Source organism: Phyllobates terribilis, unplaced genomic scaffold (assembly GCF_046119375.1).
Source record: "Phyllobates terribilis strain yellow unplaced genomic scaffold, ASM4611937v1 Scaffold_4__5_contigs__length_816908805, whole genome shotgun sequence".
NCBI classification, from domain to species: domain Eukaryota; kingdom Metazoa; phylum Chordata; class Amphibia; order Anura; family Dendrobatidae; genus Phyllobates; species Phyllobates terribilis.
Window position 1 is genome coordinate 120,264,309 of NW_027362764.1, and position 17,610 is coordinate 120,281,918.

At 42.0% G+C, this 17,610-nt stretch overlaps 1 protein-coding gene across 2 annotated transcripts in view; it reads right to left on the bottom strand.

Annotated features, from left to right (window-relative positions):
• The window catches only part of DPP6 (dipeptidyl peptidase like 6), a 2,068,973-nt gene that overhangs the window by 1,623,297 nt on the left and 428,066 nt on the right, over positions 1–17,610 (bottom strand). Inside the window, exon 2 of one of the 2 annotated variants that reach the window (XM_073677702.1) lies at positions 2,066–2,242. The exons of the other annotated variant lie outside the window; for it this stretch is intronic. Within the exon in view, the coding sequence (XP_073533803.1) occupies positions 2,066–2,242 (177 nt within the window). The remainder of the gene's footprint in view (positions 1–2,065; positions 2,243–17,610) is intronic. 2 annotated transcript variants of the gene reach the window in all.

Below are 17,610 nucleotides of genomic sequence, written 5' to 3' on the forward strand. Positions count from 1 at the left end.
GACAACCCCTTTAAGACGAGATGAGTTGTCTGTGCTGAAAGGGTTTGTCCGGTTATAACTGTTGTCGATTGGTAGGGTTTTGACTACTTAGACCTGTACCGATTGGCAGAATGAGCAACTTTTCTCCCAATATTGATGGATCGGCAGCCTCTGCATTAATTCCCACTTGATGAGGCTACTGAGCACTGCGCTCATTTTCGGAAGCCCCGTTAAGAATAAATGAAACAGTGGTCAGGCACCTGACCTGCTCCAATTTATAACAGGGATAAAAAAGCTTTAACCTGATTTAAACATAAATCAAACCACCTAAAAAAAACTTTTTCGACGCAGTGATATTTACAGTTATGTTCTAAAATGAACTTATTGCAGGCTGCGCTTAAGAGGACGGACATGGAGGATACCATCTGCGAGACTGCAGCACTTTTTTTAGCACTGTGATTTCTTCACCACCACCGACAGTGCACGGCCCCTTTATTCTCAGGATCGGTGGGGTTTCAATGGTTGGACCTCACTAATCAGAAAGTGATGATACATCCTAATGTTAAACCATAGCTTTAAGGGCTCGATCACACGATAGTATACATAGGACGAGTGGCATCTGATGTTTTACTGGATAGCACTTGGACCAATGTTATTCTTTGGGGCAGTGCAGATCAGCGTTTTTTTCTCATACCGATTCAACATGAGAAAAAAAATGCAACATATAAATCGGATGGCACACACCCATTCAAGTCTATAGGTGCGTGGAAATCATCGGACTACAGTCAGATGTCATCCGAATGCAATCTGATTTCCGCCGACTCACACAATGTAGAAGATGGAGAAATTTTATTCTCCATCTTCTCTGCACCCGTTTTACAATTTTTTCATCCGAGTCAATCGGGTCACTCTAAGCCGACACTCTGATAAAACTTGGATGAGTTTGAGCCGAGTGTCATGGTCCTCTACACGTGCAGACATGATGATATGGATATGGCATATAGTAGGAACCAGTTTTGTTCGATCTGCGAGGTTCTTGGCCCAGGACCCACATCAATGATTTCTTGTGAAATGATGTTTAAAGGAGAACTTTCATTTATTAGATCCTTTAATCACAAGTTTTGGTGCGATTATCCACAGTTCACATCCCGGAATCAACAATGTAATAATAACACTTAGTGACTTGTTTAGAACTTGTCAAGAAAGAAGGAGCATAAGTGCATAAATTGTATTGATGATGTGCTCCTATGGATAAAATGTAAAGCCACCACATACCATCGCTATACAGTAACGTCTGGTTTGTGTCTCAGCTGCTGCGGACTAGTTAGATAGCAGATATATTTGTGAGCGGTTAACCCTATCCCGACCATTGCAATGACAATGCACAAGTACAGTAGGCCGTTGCAAAATCAGCATTGATCAATGCATAGCGATTCTGTTTCAGTCTCCAACCCAAAAAAAACGGGTCTGCGGATGAGTCATTGGTTTCTAAGGTGATATGCAAATACTACCTTTGAAATGTTTCACATATCCGGGAGGTAGGGCACATTGGGATTAGTTAGCATTGAATATATTAAAATAATTGATTTTTGTTCTCTGCGGTTGTTAATCAATGCGCAGAATGGTAGGAGATGGCTCTTTTAACAAAGTTTATCTTTTTGTTCTTCCTCCAATGGGGTACGTAATACTGTTGGGACTGATTAGTGGCAGTAATGATCCGGCAAACGTTTATTATTTTTTCCACCCTTACTATTGTCCTGCAGGGGTTAAAGATTAAGTTGTATCATATTCCCATTCATTCTGCATCAGCGACTAATCAATGAAGTTCACATTAAAAGACGCAATGGAGCAGACATCAGTAAAACACAGGCATTTGCAAATCTGACTCGGTTTCCTCAAGAAACCCCGAAGCAGTGAATTAATCATTTAGAAACCCTATCAATGGCATTTAAGGAGGGGGCTGAGCCACTGGGGGTGCCAGACACACAGATCATGAGCAAGAATATACACAACACTTTAAAGGGGAAGGAACGGGGTTTGTAGGGTGTGGGGGGGGGGTTCGGAATAATAACAACAAACGTCTTACATCTTCCTCCTCACAGTCATGTCGTGGCTGGCTCTGATAAGAGGGTCTGCTTTCTTGCGGTGGTGGGCGTGTGGTCTTCCCAGCATTGTCCTCTTCTGTGTTCTGGCCACCCAAAAGGTGACTTGCCTCAGGTGGCATAGGGAAAGATCTGGAGGTGTTTATCTTCCCGGTAAGTCTCTGATACAGCGAAGCCATAAGTCAATCCGTCAGCCACACAAGGAAAAAAAAAAAAAAAAGTAAATCGAGAAGATGTCTTTTAACCCTTTTTATTTGAAATCAATGGATAGAGACGCTAAGAAAAAAACAAGCAAACAGGCCCCATAAAGGTCGTACCGGGAGAGATAAAGTGCAAAAAAAGCATCCAACAAAGACCATATGTGATGGCAACTAGCATTTAATAAGCAACAGACCACTGGGGCGAACAGCTTCCCAATCACTCTTCAGCCTGGGGTGTCCGATCAATTGGTTGTGGAGGCTGCATGCCAACAGTCCATAGAGGGGCAGAGTGAGAGGACTCTGAAAGACTCAACACATCATTCAGAGCACGTTGCCTCGTTCCCTTCTCCCTTTGTGTATATGGGGGGAGAGGGAGGGAGGGGGGCTTGAGAGTATTTTCCTGCTAGGTTTTCACTAATCTTGAAGAGCAACAGCCACCTGATTGAAATGAAGCCGTGGAGTGCAAGAGAGGAGGAGGGTGGGAGTGCAGAGTGAGACAGAAGGAAGTAGGAGGGTGGGAGGCGTTACGGAGAATAGCTGCATCCCCGGTAGCTCTCCGTAGTGCTGAAACCTATTTGCTAATTCTCACTCCATGTCTAGCACTGGTTAACACTACAGATGAGCTCTGTTTTTCCTTTCGTACAACTCATCGTGATATCCCAATATATGTATATATATTTTTTTTACATAGAACCTACTGCGTCTTACCTTAGCACAAATATCGCTCTCCTACATCTACACAATATCCAGAATCTCCATTTCCTTCTCCCTCTTATCCCTCGTCTGCCTCTCATTTCACTGTTTGCTTTTCTTTTTTTCTCTCTCTCTCTCAGAACAAACATGTTGCAGATGATGCGACGGCGAAAGCAGCTGCATCGTCATTAAAAGACCCAGAAATCGCAGACGCACGGAAAAGGGAATAGAATGATTCTTAACGACGACGCAAACCCCATAGAGAAAGCAGAAGCGGATTCACTAATTGATGGAATAGAAAGTTTAGCAGCCGAACACGACGATTGAATGAGAGTCACCCGGAAAGTAAAAATCAAAGCATCTGCTTGAAAATAATCTATTCAGCAGTTTCTGGGAAATCGTGAGATAGCAACCAGCTTTCCCAAACTCCTGCAGGGCAAATGTCTAGTTACTGATTAATAGGTACCCCATCTTTCACCATTCAGCACTCAGGAGAAACCAGGTGTTTCTACTCTTTTAGGACATGTGGATTTATAGCATTGAGGACATCATTACTGACTATGTCAGCACTATCCCGACTGAATAAATGCTGCTATACTGGCATCTCACAAATCACAAAAAGTTAAAGGGGTGCTCACATCTTAATTGTTTATTATATTCACAAGATATCCTCCCCATGATCAGGCTCGGACTGGCACATAGGGGAAACAGGGGAATCCCCAGGAAGGCCCCTGTGCAGACATGGGCCCCCGACCCCACTGTATGGACAGTATTTGGCATAATTTACTTGATTCACTCAATACAGAAACAAGCAGCACATCATCATTCATTTACCAAACTACTCAGTTTATTATTATATAGAGGTATAGGTAAATTTGTGAACGAGGGTATTGTGATATTTGCATGTAGGTGAAAAGTGGACCCCCTAAAGTCAATGTTACTGGTGGGCCCTTGGCACCCTAATCCAACACTGCACATGATCCTGTAGATTGTAAGCACATGAGTTCGGGGTCCTCTCTCCCTCTGTACCCTTTGTTGGTTTGTTTACATTATTTTATGTATGTAATGTGTATGTACAGTGACATGGAACTAATGGTGATTTAAGAATAAAGAATTTAAGAATTAATTAGAATAATCCATAAATGTCTGATAAATGCGGTTTCCCGGTGTAGACCACAAAATCAACCACGTTTGCTGTGCTATTCTCTTCACATAACTTTAAAGTTTACTTTTACTTAAAGTGTTTGTCCACTACTTTTCCATTGATGCCCTATCCATAGGATAGGGCATCAATGTATGATCGGCCGGGGTCCTGCACCCAGCACCCCTACCGATCAGCTGTTACCTATGCCGACGGCGGCCACCGACCGGAAGTGCTTACTTGCGGTGCTTGGCCGTCTAGCTGTAGTGGCCGCCGTGGGGTACTATACATCCGCCTCCCATTGAATTGAATAGGAGGCGGATGTGTAGTACCCCGCGACAGCCACTACAGCTAGACGGCCAAGCACCACAAGTAAGTACGTCCAGCCGGCACCTGTGACAGCTGGTCAAGAGGGGTGCGGGACCCCGGCCGATCAAACATTGATGCCCTATCCTGCAGATAGGGCATCAATGGAAAAGTAGTGGACAACTTCTTTAAGTGTGCAGGAATTACAATAAGTGAGAAGTAAAGCACGCTTAACTGTTTCTATGATCATAGGCCACATCTCCATCCACTCTTGTGGCATAATGGTTTTAAAGAACCCTTGTTCTAAGGGTGGATGTAGATCGCAGAGGTAAGACCGGCATTGATCATCTATTTCTGGCATGTCCTAGAGAAATGCCATATTTTGTAAAATGGGAATGCCCACATATACAGTGGGCAAGTCAATTATCTTATGTGTATAGGGGCCTTTAAATGTTCTGCAACAGAAGATGTCAGAGGAAGGAAGGATCAGGTTTGTTGATTTCCAATGCCTGATCCTTTTGTTCTCGGGTAAAATAAGCCACTGCCAAAGGTATCTGGCAGCGGCATACTCTTCTCTCTCCATTGAAAACACATTTAAGCGTGTGTAATTGGAGGTTAATAGGAATAGTTGTCAGCCATTCAAGGTTCATGGCTATCTTCATTGTAATTGCTACTACTGTATTCTTTAATCTGGATCCAGATACAGTAGAGTACCCAGATATTTATTAATAGTGAACTTTAGAATATTTGTCTTTTTGCACCAAATAGGGAATATTTACTTACAGTTATGCACCTCTTAGTGGTATACCGCTATACAGTATACGCCTATGTTTTTTGTTTTTTTTTGTATCCGAAGTTGCTGCTCCTAATTTATGTGAAAAAGTGGGATTTTCTCTGGTAAACAAGGACACTGTGAACATGAAATGTAAAATATTACAGGGTAAATATAATGTACACATCACAAAAATAAGCTTAAAGATGTTGTCTACTACTTTATCATTGATGACCTACCCTTAGGATAGGTCATCAATGTCGGATTGGTCGGGGTCCGACACTCGGTACCCCTGCCGATCAGCCGTTATAGGTGTCGGTGGTGGCAACCTAATTACACACTCAGCTATTAGGGAATGTGAGAACAGGTTGCATAAGCAGTATATAGGAAGAAAGATAATTTTCCACCACCAGGAGCAAAACAGTAACAATGCAGTGACATGACAAGAATCTGTATAACTAATCATATGCTAAATATTTACAAGTCAAATTTATGTATGAGATAGCCAAGATGACTGTCTATAAAATGATGGTAGTCTCATGTTCGATGCTGTAGTAGATGGTGAGATATGGAGCCTGAAAGTCAAAAGTGCAAAAACATTGTTACTCTTTTGATTGTCAGTGTATTTCACGAGTTGAATCGTTTATGGATACTATCAATCGTACCACTAGTGACTAGCCGGCTCTCTCTATGTGCTATGTGTGAGCATGAAGTCTCTTTTACAATGTAGGTCTATGGGGCCTCGTTCTAACACTCCACAGACTTACACTCTAAAAGCCACTTCCGGGTCACGTAGAGTGCAGTGTGACACTGAGAGTTTGCAGAGTGGAGATGTCACTGAGAAGAGGAGAAGAACAGTGCTAGTTCCCGGATAAAGCAGTGGTACGGGTGTATATTAACATAGTAACATAGTAACATAGTTTTTAAGGTTGAAGGAAGACTAAGTCCATCTAGTTCAACCCATAGCCTAACATGTTGATCCAGAGGAAGGCAAAAAAAAACCATGTGGCAAATACTAACCTCCACATTGGGGAAAAAAATTCCTTCCTGACTCCATACGACAATCAGACTAGTTCCCTGGATCAACGCCTTATCAATGAATCTAGTATATATAACCTGTAATATTATACTTTTCAAGAAAGGCATCCATGCCCTTCTTAAATTTTAGTAGTGAATCACTCATTACAACATCATGCGGCAGAGAGTTCCATAGTCTCACTGCTCTTACAGTAAAGAATCCCCGTCTGTGATTATGATTAAACCTTCTTTCCTCCAGACGTAAAGATGCCCCCTTGTCCCCGTCTCTGGCCTCAGAGTAAAAAGATCAGTAGAAAGGTCTTTGTACTGTCCCCTCATATACTTGTACATAGTAATAAGATCACCTCTAAGCCTTCGTTTTTCCACAGTAAATAACCCCAAGTGTAATAACCTGTCTTGGTATTGCAGACCCCCCAGTCCTCTAATAACCTTGGTCTCTCTTCTCTGCACCCTCTCTAGTTCAGCTATGTCTTTCTTATACACCGGAGACCAGAACTGTACACAGTATTCTAAGTGTGGCCGCACTAGTGACTTGTATAGAGGTAAAATTATGTTCTCCTCATGAGCATCTATGCCTCTTTTAATGCATCCCATTATTTTATTTGCCTTTGCAGCAGCTGCCTGACACTGGCCACCAAACGTGAGCTTGTCGTCCACCAATACACCCAGGTGTTTTTCAGTGACCGTTTTGCCCAGTGTTTTACAATTAAGCATATAATTATACATTTTATTTCTTCTGCCCAAGTGCATTACCTTACATTTATCCCCATTAAAGCTCATTTGCCATTTTCAGCCCAAGCTTCTAGTTTACATAGATCCTCCTGTAATATAAAATTGTCCTCCTCTGTATTGATTACCCTGCAGAGTTTAGTGTCATCTGCAAATATTGAAATACTACTCTGTATGCCCCCTACAAGGTCATTAATAAATATGTTAAAAAGAAGCGGGCCCAATACTGACCCCTGTGGTACCCCACTGTTAACTGAGACCCAGTCTGAGTGTTTTCCATTAATAACCACCCTTTGTTTCCTATCACAGAGCCAATTCTTAACCCACATACATAGATTTTCCCCTATCCCCATTGTTCTCATTTTATGTATCAACCTTTTGTGTGGAACCGTATCAAAAGCTTTTGAAAAGTCCATATACACAACATCCACTGCATTTCCTTGGTCCGGTCCAGAACTTGCCTCCTCAGAAAAACTGATCAGATTAGTTTGACAGGAATGGTCCCTTGTAAACCCATGTTGATATTGGGTCATGAGCTTATTCTTCTTCAGATACTCTATTATAGCATCTCTTAGGAAACCCTCCAGGATTTTACCCACAGTGGAGGTTAAGCTTACCGGCCTATAATTTCCAAGTTTGGTTTTTGTCCCCTTTTTGAATATTGGCACCACATTTGCTATACGCCAGTCCTGTGGTACAGACCCTGTTATTATTAAGACACTCACACTACAGTAGGCTACATGCGTATCTATATATATAATCATCTTATCCCGTCTGTCTGTCAGTCTGTCTGTCTGTCCAGGAAATCCCGCGTTGCTCATTGGTCCGCCAGTGGCCAATCAGCGCCGCGGGATTTCTGAAAAAAGATGGCGGCCGTTAGCGGCTCATCTGCGGGACGGAGCTCAGCGGCGATGCAGCCGGGAGATGACCGGCGCGAGGCGCTCATCTCCCGGCCGGCAACAGCAGAAGGAACCCGACCGCCGGACCCATCTGCGGGACGGAGATGCAGCCGGGAGATGGGCGGCGCGAGGCGCTCATCTCCCGGCCGGTAGCAGCGGATGGACCGCCGGCGCCGCTGACCTCCATGCGGAACGGAGGACCGGGGAGCGGCGCTGCGGGTCGGGATACTTCTCCTGTGAGCGCCCGCTATGTCCCGGGTTCTCGCAGCGGAAGTAGCCGCAGAGGCAGCGCCGCTCCCCGGTCCTCACCAAGACGATTCGATGATTGGTCGCGGTCTTCGGACCTGACCAATCACTGATCTTAGCGCAAAAGTTAAACATCGCTGTGCTGATTGGTCGCCGACGCTGCCCGCGACCAATCACCGATTTGGGCGCCACATTTAAATATCAGCGCGAACAATCAGCACAGCGGGGTTTAAATCTGGAGCCAAGATCGGTGATTGGTCGCGGCCGATATTTAAATTTGCCGCCCAAATCGGCGATTGGTCGCAGGCAGCGTCGGCGACCAATCAGCAAAGTAGTGGTTAACTTTAGCAGCAAGATCAGTAATTGGTCGCGGGCCAAGACCGCGACCAATCACCGATTTGTGCGGCACATTTAAATAGTGGTCGCGACCAATTGGATGTCAGGGCCGCTCCCAGGTCCTCCCTTCACACCCTAGCCGCATGGATGTCAGCGGCGCTGCCTGTGCGGATACTTCCGCTGCGAGAACCCGGGACATGAGCGGGCGCTCGCAGCAGAAGTATCCCGACCCGCAGCGCCGCTCCCTGGTCCTCCCTTCACACCCTAGCCGCTGACGTCCCTACAGTATCCGCATGGTGTTACAAAGATCCGGACATTTGTGTTAAAAATCGCTGATTGGTCGCTGGCGGTGCCCGCGACCAATCACCGATTTGGACGCCAAATTTAAATATCGGCCGCCATAATCATCAACATTAACAGAAATAAACACTTGAAATAGATCACTCTGTTTGTAATGACTCTATATAATATATGAGTTTCACTTTTTGTATTGAAGAACTGAAATAAATTAACTTTATGATGATATTCTAATTTAGTGAGATGCACCTGTAGCTATGAAGCATCTCTCACTCTCCTGTTTCTATGTAGCACACATACAGGATGCAAGGTGTTACATTTCTCCTTGTGGAGAGTGACATGCCAAGCCTGGTATGCCAGTGTGAGGATACATTCAAGCCTTGCAATGCTTCTCTGGGAAATTAAATATGCAAATTGCCTTTTCAGACAGGAAGAGGACTAGAAATCTAGTGCCACCTATTGGAAGTAGCAATCCTAAAAGTCAATATCGACTCTTTAATGAGCCTTGTCACATGACTTAAGATAAAAGTCAAACCAACATTTTAATTTGCAGACACTGTATTTTGGGGTGCTGCCCCTCATCAGTGCACAATGTGAGATCTGGTTTGGATAGGTGAGAGGCGTCTGACCAGGATCCAAAGGGTAATGTTTCTCCTTGTCGAGATTGACATGCCAAACCTGGCTTGCCAATGTGAGGAGGCTTTTAAGCCTTGCAATGCTTCTCTGGGAAAGTAAATATGCATATGTAATGTAGAACACAGAATGAGGAAGCAGCAGCATGGAGCACTAGCATATAAAGGACATTAAATTGCATTAATGAGCATTGTAGCACAGAATCAAGCAATGAGGTTGGATAAAACTTACTAGAATATGGAAACTTGATCTGTGTGTGTATGTGCTTCTCTCTGCTGTTCCTCCTCTCCCTTCCCTCTCCATAGACTTCAGTAGGCAGCTTGGATGAAATAACTGTCCATCATTTTAGCTGTATGTCAGAGTAAATAATGAATTCAGGAGGCAAGGGTGATGGGGAGAAGTGGCTCTTAGGCTATGTACCCTTTATGAATATTTGGTGAATTTTTGATGTTGCAGATTTTCTGCAGCATTTTTGCCCCTACTATGAAAAAGAGCTTACATTATTTCATTTAGTTTTTGACCATGTTTTAATCGCGATTTTTACGCTTCGTTTTTTTTTTACTCTTTTTGTTTTGGTATGTAATGTTTTAAATTAAGCCGATTTGTTTTTGATAATTCCAAATATATGACTTTGAAAAAACTTTGATACAGAAATGTGGATTTTATGCATTTTTAGAGCGTTTGCAAAGCGGAAATGCACTAAAAATTCATAGTGAAAACCCATACATAAAACTTAACGTACCTGTAAGAGAAATTGACATGTTGTGGATTAAAAACTGACATGAGATTTTTATCCTTCACATCTACTTTGCTAGAACTGTAAGATGATGAATTTTTTTTTGTGAAGCGAAAATATGCAGCGTCAACAAATCACCAAAAACACATTGTGGGAACTTAACTTTAAATGGAGAAAAAAAATCATACTTCCCTGAAAAGATATATCAGAAAGTTTCCTACATTTGCTTGTGCTATTAATTTATACAAACTTTGTTGAAACGAAAGTGACTAGAGGAGCCCCCTCCATACATGGCTGATGTCTTTACTCTACAGCCAGCAATTACCTCTAACAGCATTGATAGGAGATAGATTCAATCGCTGCTTTTTAACCATTTAGATGGCGCTGTCAGTCTCTGACAGTAGCATTTAAGTGGTGTCAATTCGGACGTTCTGACTGCCATCGTAGCTATCCAATGCCGATGGCAGGTGGGGGCCTATTGAAAGGCTCTTTGGCTTCCATCTGTGTATTTCCATTGTTGGGCCTTTTAGGAGATTGTAAATTTCCCTATATTCTGAAAAACTGGGCTGAAACCCGGCGGATCTGATGAGCATTGTTGTCAGTACCCGGCAACTGTAATTAGCAGGAACTTTGCCTCTGTTCATAGACGCCGAAGCCGGATTCGGGGAATGATGGGCTACATCGGAGCTGCGATGGAACATTTTTGCTAATAAATTGGTGAACGAGAAACGGTCTCTTGTGTTTCTTTCTCTTGTTTTGTGTTTTTCAGTTATCCATTTCTAGACTACATCGGATTCAGTGAATTACTGGGTTAGTAATGGGGGTGTCTGATATACACCTCTCCATTACTAACCCAAGAGCTTGATCCCAGCTGTTTTAGGCTGGGAAGGTCCCAATAATCATGGACTTTCCCAGCTCACAGCTGGCTGCTTTACCTTTGCTGGTTATCAATACTAGGGGGGATCCCACATCATTTTTTTCATTTACTTATTTATTAGCTTACTACAAGTACAGTAAACTACACACGCAAAGCACTGATTATATATCTCAAGGATATCTAGCTATCTATCTTTGCACATCTTTAACACTTAAACATCTGTCATTTCTATTCTGCGTTTTATTCTGGTACGTGTCACATGGACGGCATGGAGATGTCACACTTTATGTCATCCGGTGTGTATGTGACGTATTGACATCCATGCTGCCAGAAAAAAATGGACATGTCTAGATGTGGTTCACACGGACATGTGTGCAGCCCCATAGATAATAATGGTTGTGCGGATATAAGTGTCTCTGGTATGTGTGAAAACTGTCACTATGCATACTGGAAACACTGATGTGTGAAGGGGGTAGAAAAAATATTTTGGCATAGACTAAGCCCAAAAAATGTCACAATTTGAGAAAGCCATAAAATGCATAAAATTTGTAATTTTTGCACCATAGTCCACAAAGGTTGAAAAAATGGCCATGGAACGATAGAAGGGGGTGAGGTCAACAATTTTAGGGCTCGCGCACATGACTATAAAAGTCTGACGAGTGCTATCTGTCATTTTGACGGACAGCACTCCTCCCAATGTTATTCAGTCAGGCCATGTACATGTCTTATTTTTTCTTACCAATTTGCTTCCAAATCAAATGGCACTCTGCCATTCATGTCTATGGGTTCGTGAGAAACATTGGATCGTACTATAAGACAGTTAGTCCCCTAGTCATAATTTCCGGCTGATAACACACTGATTTTATTGAAACTACAAACAAGCAGACTAGTAAGTGTCACATCACTGGTGTCAGAGTCTCTGCCCTCTACATCATGTTGTTCTCAGATTGCATGGCACAAACCTGCTGACAGATTCTTTTTTAGCATTTTCTAAAGTTTCTTCCTCTTGAAAAACCCTTGAGGTTCACCAGCTTGAAAAGAACATCTTCTGCACATACACTAAGCTTAGGGTAGCATACCTTCTGAATAGGGATGATCTGGCCCGTGGAAGTTTGGGTTTGTCGGGTTAGACCAAACTTTAGTCCAAAGTTCCAGAACTGTTCCCGAACTTGGACCTGAACCCCATAAAAATCAACAGGGACGCAAACTTTGGAGCTGGAAAATCTCTGTCTCTCTCTCTCCCTTACTCCCTCTGTCTCTATCTCCTCCCCGAACTCCTGAACTGTAAAACGGACTTCCATGAGAAGTTTGTGTTCATAGTTAAACGTCCGGTACGAGCCCTGAACTTTACAGTTCGGGTTTGCTCATCTCTATTTCTGAATTTTTGCAGTAGACAACACTTCTGGAAAATGTCAGCTACGTTTTTCCTAAAGTGTCTTCTTTATCACCCTTTGGTCATTTTTGCATCGGCTTTGCCACTGACGTCTTTTTTTAACCCCTTCGTGACCTTGCAATTTTCTGTTTTTGCGCTTTTGTTTTTTCCTCCCCTTATTCCATAACTTTTTTATTTTTCCATCCCCATAGACGTATGAGGGCTTGCTTTTTTGGAACGAGCTGTACTTTTGAATGACACCATTCACTTTATCATGTTATACACTGGAAAGCGGGAAAAAAATCCAAGTGCATTTTTTTTGCCTGTGTCTCCATTTTCCGAAACCCACAACATTTTAATTTTTCATGATATGCGGCTGGTTGAGGGCTTATTTTTTGTGCCCTGAGCTCACGTTTTTATTGATACCATTTTGGGGCAGATACAATGTTTTGATTGCCTCTTATTGCATTTTATTGCATTGTTGCAGCAGCCAAAAAATTGTAATTCTAGTGTTTTTATTTTTTTCCAAGTTACGCCATTTACCGATAAGATTAATGTATTTTATATTTTTATAGATCGGACTGTTAAGAATGCAGCAATCCCAAATATGCATATTTTTGTATTTATTTAATTGCTTTATTTTAATGGGGCAAAAGGGGAGAAATTTGAATTTTTTATTTTTTTTTTTCCAATTTTTTTTTACTTTTTACTTTATTTAATAATCCTCTTAGGAGACTGTGATCATCCGATCGCCGGGGCTATACATAGCAGTGCTTCAGCCACAAAGTGGCATTTTCAGGAGTATCATAATGACAGGTACGGGGGTCTTCAACAGACCCCTGGCTGTCTTGATAACCCATTGGCACCCTACGATCACGTGAGAGGAGTGTCGATGGGTGGGACGAACGACGCTTCCATCCAGTGTATGTTAAATCCCGCTGTCAGTGATTGACAGCAGGATTTAACTGGTTAACAGCTGCAGGCACAGCACCACTCCAGCTGTTAAAGGCACATGATGACTGATTAAAGGCGTTGTACACTACTATTTAAATTATGCCAAAGTGTTTTTATGATGAAAAGCAACTTTCTAATTACCTCCCTCTGCCTTTTCTTCCTGTGAGCGGCGCTATCACTGGCAGCTCACAGGCATCACGTGACCCCGCTCTGATGTCCCGTCTATTGTGACTCAGCGCTGGGGTCCCCGCGGTGGCAGCTGGGTTGTGGGCGGGGTTACTCAGTGAGTGACAGGACACTGCTCCGAGGCTGATCACTGCAGGAGGCATTCTCCCCGGCTCCTCAGCGTCAGTGATCAGAGGATTACAGCGGGGGACATCTCCGGACAGGTGAGAATAAGGATTTTATTATTTTAGTTTTATTTTTACACAGGGACACTGCGGGAGCAGACACTACTACTCCCAACATTGTCACCTTCTCGTGCTGATCATGGCACGATCAAGGAACAATGATGAGGGCAGCGTTTAGCATCCAGCTCTTAGGAACAGCGCTAATTGTGCACTGATGCCCAGGCGCCGGAACGTGTCACACTGATGACACATGGATGTCATCCATGTGTGTTCAGCATGAGACATTTTGCTGACCGTGCATCTGCAAAAAAACGGACATGTCAGCTTGTGGAACACATGGTCTGTGGAAACACACTGACATGTGCGCAGACCCATAGATTTGAATGCGTCTTCGCGTGTCAGTGTTTCCAGTACGTGTGGACACTGTCACCACACGTATGGGACACACTGGCGTGTGAAAGAGCCCTTAGACTGACAGAAAGGAGAAGGTGAAGAAACTTTTTTTATTTGTCCACATACTAGAAAAACTAATAACACTCTTGCCTAACTCTTATCAAACTCTAATTAAAGTCTAATCAAAGTAATCGTGGAAGATACTGAAGTCCGCATGAGCCATAACAAGACGATTTTAGACGTAGACTTATAATGTTAGTCTTTGGGCTCATGCAAACAACCGATTATATCGGACCATGGATAGCAATTGTACCCATGATATTTCATGGGGTCATACACATGTCCGATTTTTGCCTTGGACCAAGTGGTCCGATGAAAAAAATGGGAGACATGTTACGATTTTGATCCGAGAGTCGGATCAAAATCGGCAATGCAAGTCTATGGGTCCATGGAAAACAATTGACTGCACTCGGGTAACAACCGAGTGTGGCCTGATTTTCACGGACTGACAGAACGGAGAGGGTGGAGAAACCTTTTTTTGTCCCTACACCTCTGAGAAAAACTGATGCCACTCTGATCAAAGTCTGACCAGAATAATTGGTCTGATTTCTCGAATAGAGAGAAATCAGTAGTGTGAACTTTCCCTTAGCTGCAGCCCCACTATCAGTATTTGGTCAGTATTTTACCGTGTTTCTATTATACTTTTCCGCTGATTGTTGCACTCCTGGTTTTGTTTTACAAATACTGATGTAAAATACTGACCAAATACTGATATTGGGGCCGCTGCCTATGTGTGTAAATACTTACCAAACTAGCAATTGTGTGCCATACTACTTACAATAATCATGGGTAGGTAAGTAATCTGTAATCAGATCTATATCTGTAATCATAACCATAATCCTTATATATTATACAGCTTTATAAATGCATCTACAGCTTCTAGATGACATCAGTGTATTTTAATCCTAATTGAGCAGAAGAAATATAATTCAGTTTATAGCCGCAGGCTTATATCATGTTCATCTCCCACAACCATCTCTGGTAATGCACATAGGTCATAAAACACTGGGCAGTGTCTCGACAGGTGGAGCAGATTTATTGTCACACACAGATGTTACTGGTTCCAGATTATCATCTGTCATCTCGTCTGTCTGTCGGAAATGCGGCAGCACCTGGTGTGTGGGAGACGGCGCACAATATGAAGCAGCCCAGATCACAGCATGTACCATGGCGTGTGCTGTATCCAGGTCTGGTACAAAACTAGGAAATGTTGCTAAAGGAGCAGAAATGTCTCCTATTGTCAGCATCCTGCTTGTTTTGTGCCTGTAAATATAAATTTGCATATCATTTAACCCATTTGCGCCTTTTGCTCATTTTCTTTTGAGAGCCACAACATTTTTATTTTTATGGTGCTATGGTAAATATTTATACTTTGCTTTATTATTTATACAATACATATATTTTTGATAATTTTGCATTTTAATATAAGCTTTATAAGTGTTATTCATAAAGCAATAACATAGGGCACTGTATCTGATAAATATATGTCTTTCTGAAAGTATAATAAACTAGATATACCAGTTTCTAAGGAATTCAGCAGAATACAAAATTTATGACTTTGTTATTCCCAACATAAATATCTTCCTTTTAGGTAATGTAATTTATTAAGCCATTCTCACTTTCCTTATCTTCGTAGTTGTAATGAAGACTTGTGTCTGGGAGCAGACAAGCCTTGTACACAGACAGAACTGGTTGTGTGCTCTTGTCTCCGATCGATCGACTCCCTGATTTGACCAAAACTGGCAAACAGGTGATACCTTTTGAGATTCCCCTAAAACTTTCCATACAGGTTTCCACATCAATGGTCATGTGAGGACTTGTTTTTTTGTGAGATGAATTATAGTTTTGAATAAATCATTAATTTTACCATAAGATGCACAAGCAGAAAATAATGCTATGAACATTTTCTAAGACCCCTAACTTTTTTATGTCTCTGTCAATAAAACTGTGTGAAGGCTTGGGGTTTTTTTTTTTTGCTTGCGGGGCTGATATTTTTATTCATGCAATGTTTACGTTACATACGCTGATTTCATTGCACTTTTGAGGGGAGGTGTCCTAAATAAATCAATTTCCGTGTTTCCGAGTTAATTAATTTGCTATTTTCGTAGCTCAGACATTTATGTATGTGGCGATATCAAATATGTTTATTTTTTTGCTTTACTTTTTAATTGGGAAAAAAGAGTGATTCAAACTTTCAGATTTTTTTATTTCATTTTTAGATTTTTAAAAACGTGTTAGTCATTTTTACTTGTTTTATCGCTTTTACTATGTAATGCATTACTTCAGTACTGCAAAATATAATAGAAACAATGATCTAATAGCAAGTTCAGCCTAACACAACCACAGCTCCTGAGCCCGCTCCACACACTCGCACCAGATATGTTACATAGTTACTTACTAGTAACTACTACTTACTATTGAAGGTGTCTGACATGGATTGGCTTGTCAGATCACTACAGATATATAGTGATGGAGGTTGGACACTTGTCTGAATTGCTTTGTGGATAGATTTTATTCTAACAAATGCAATTACATTTAAAAGAACCAATCTAATAAAATAATTGTACTAATGTGATGATACCACTAAAAGTAATTCACATATCATTATAAGGCCCCAAAATGTGAGGTAAGGAATGAGAGGTAAGCTGCAGCTTGTGATTGTCACACGTCCTTGGTATCGTGGAACATCTGACATGTTGTGTCCTGCACAGACTCCTGAATGTATTTCCATTCTCGCCAGATGCTGCAGCCATCAATCACAAGCTGCTTCAGTATTTGTATTTTTTAATGTAAAATGCATGTCTGAGTTTTGATTGTACTATAGTTCTTATCATCTACCGACCCAACAGAAAAGAGTTTATATTATACAGCAATGATGAAATCTTATAGTGCGAGCACTTCATTGTGGATATTGATGTCATAATGCTCTGTTCTGTGATCAATTTGTTACTATTAAATTCTACTATTACATTCATACATTCAGTATTTGGTCAGTATTTTAAATCAGTATTTGGAAGCCAAAACCAGGAGTGGAACAATCAGGGGAAAAGTATAATAGAAACACGTCACCACTTCTGTATTTTATTCACATGTCCGTGTTTTTTCAATGACCGTGTGTGTGCAAAAGTCATGGAGACAAGGGCCAATACGAGTCTATGGGTCCATGAAAAACACATACAGCACATAGATGGCATCCGGGTATAATCCATGTGGTGTCCGTGTGTGACATGCAGAAGTAGTGCTGTTGCTTTAAAAGCATCCAGCAACTATTAGAAGAAACACAAGCAACACAGGAAGTGTTGTGCTCCAGAAGCATCCAGCAACTAGAGGGGTTAACACAGTCACAGGAGAAGGGGAGTGTTTTAGCAAAGCTCCAGGGGAATTGTGGGGAAGTTGTTTAATATCTGGCTGGAGCCAAAGAGAAAGGTGGTGTGTGTGATCTGTATCTCACAGAAGCGCCCCTGCAAGTGAAAAGGATTCAAGTCAGGAATGAAGCT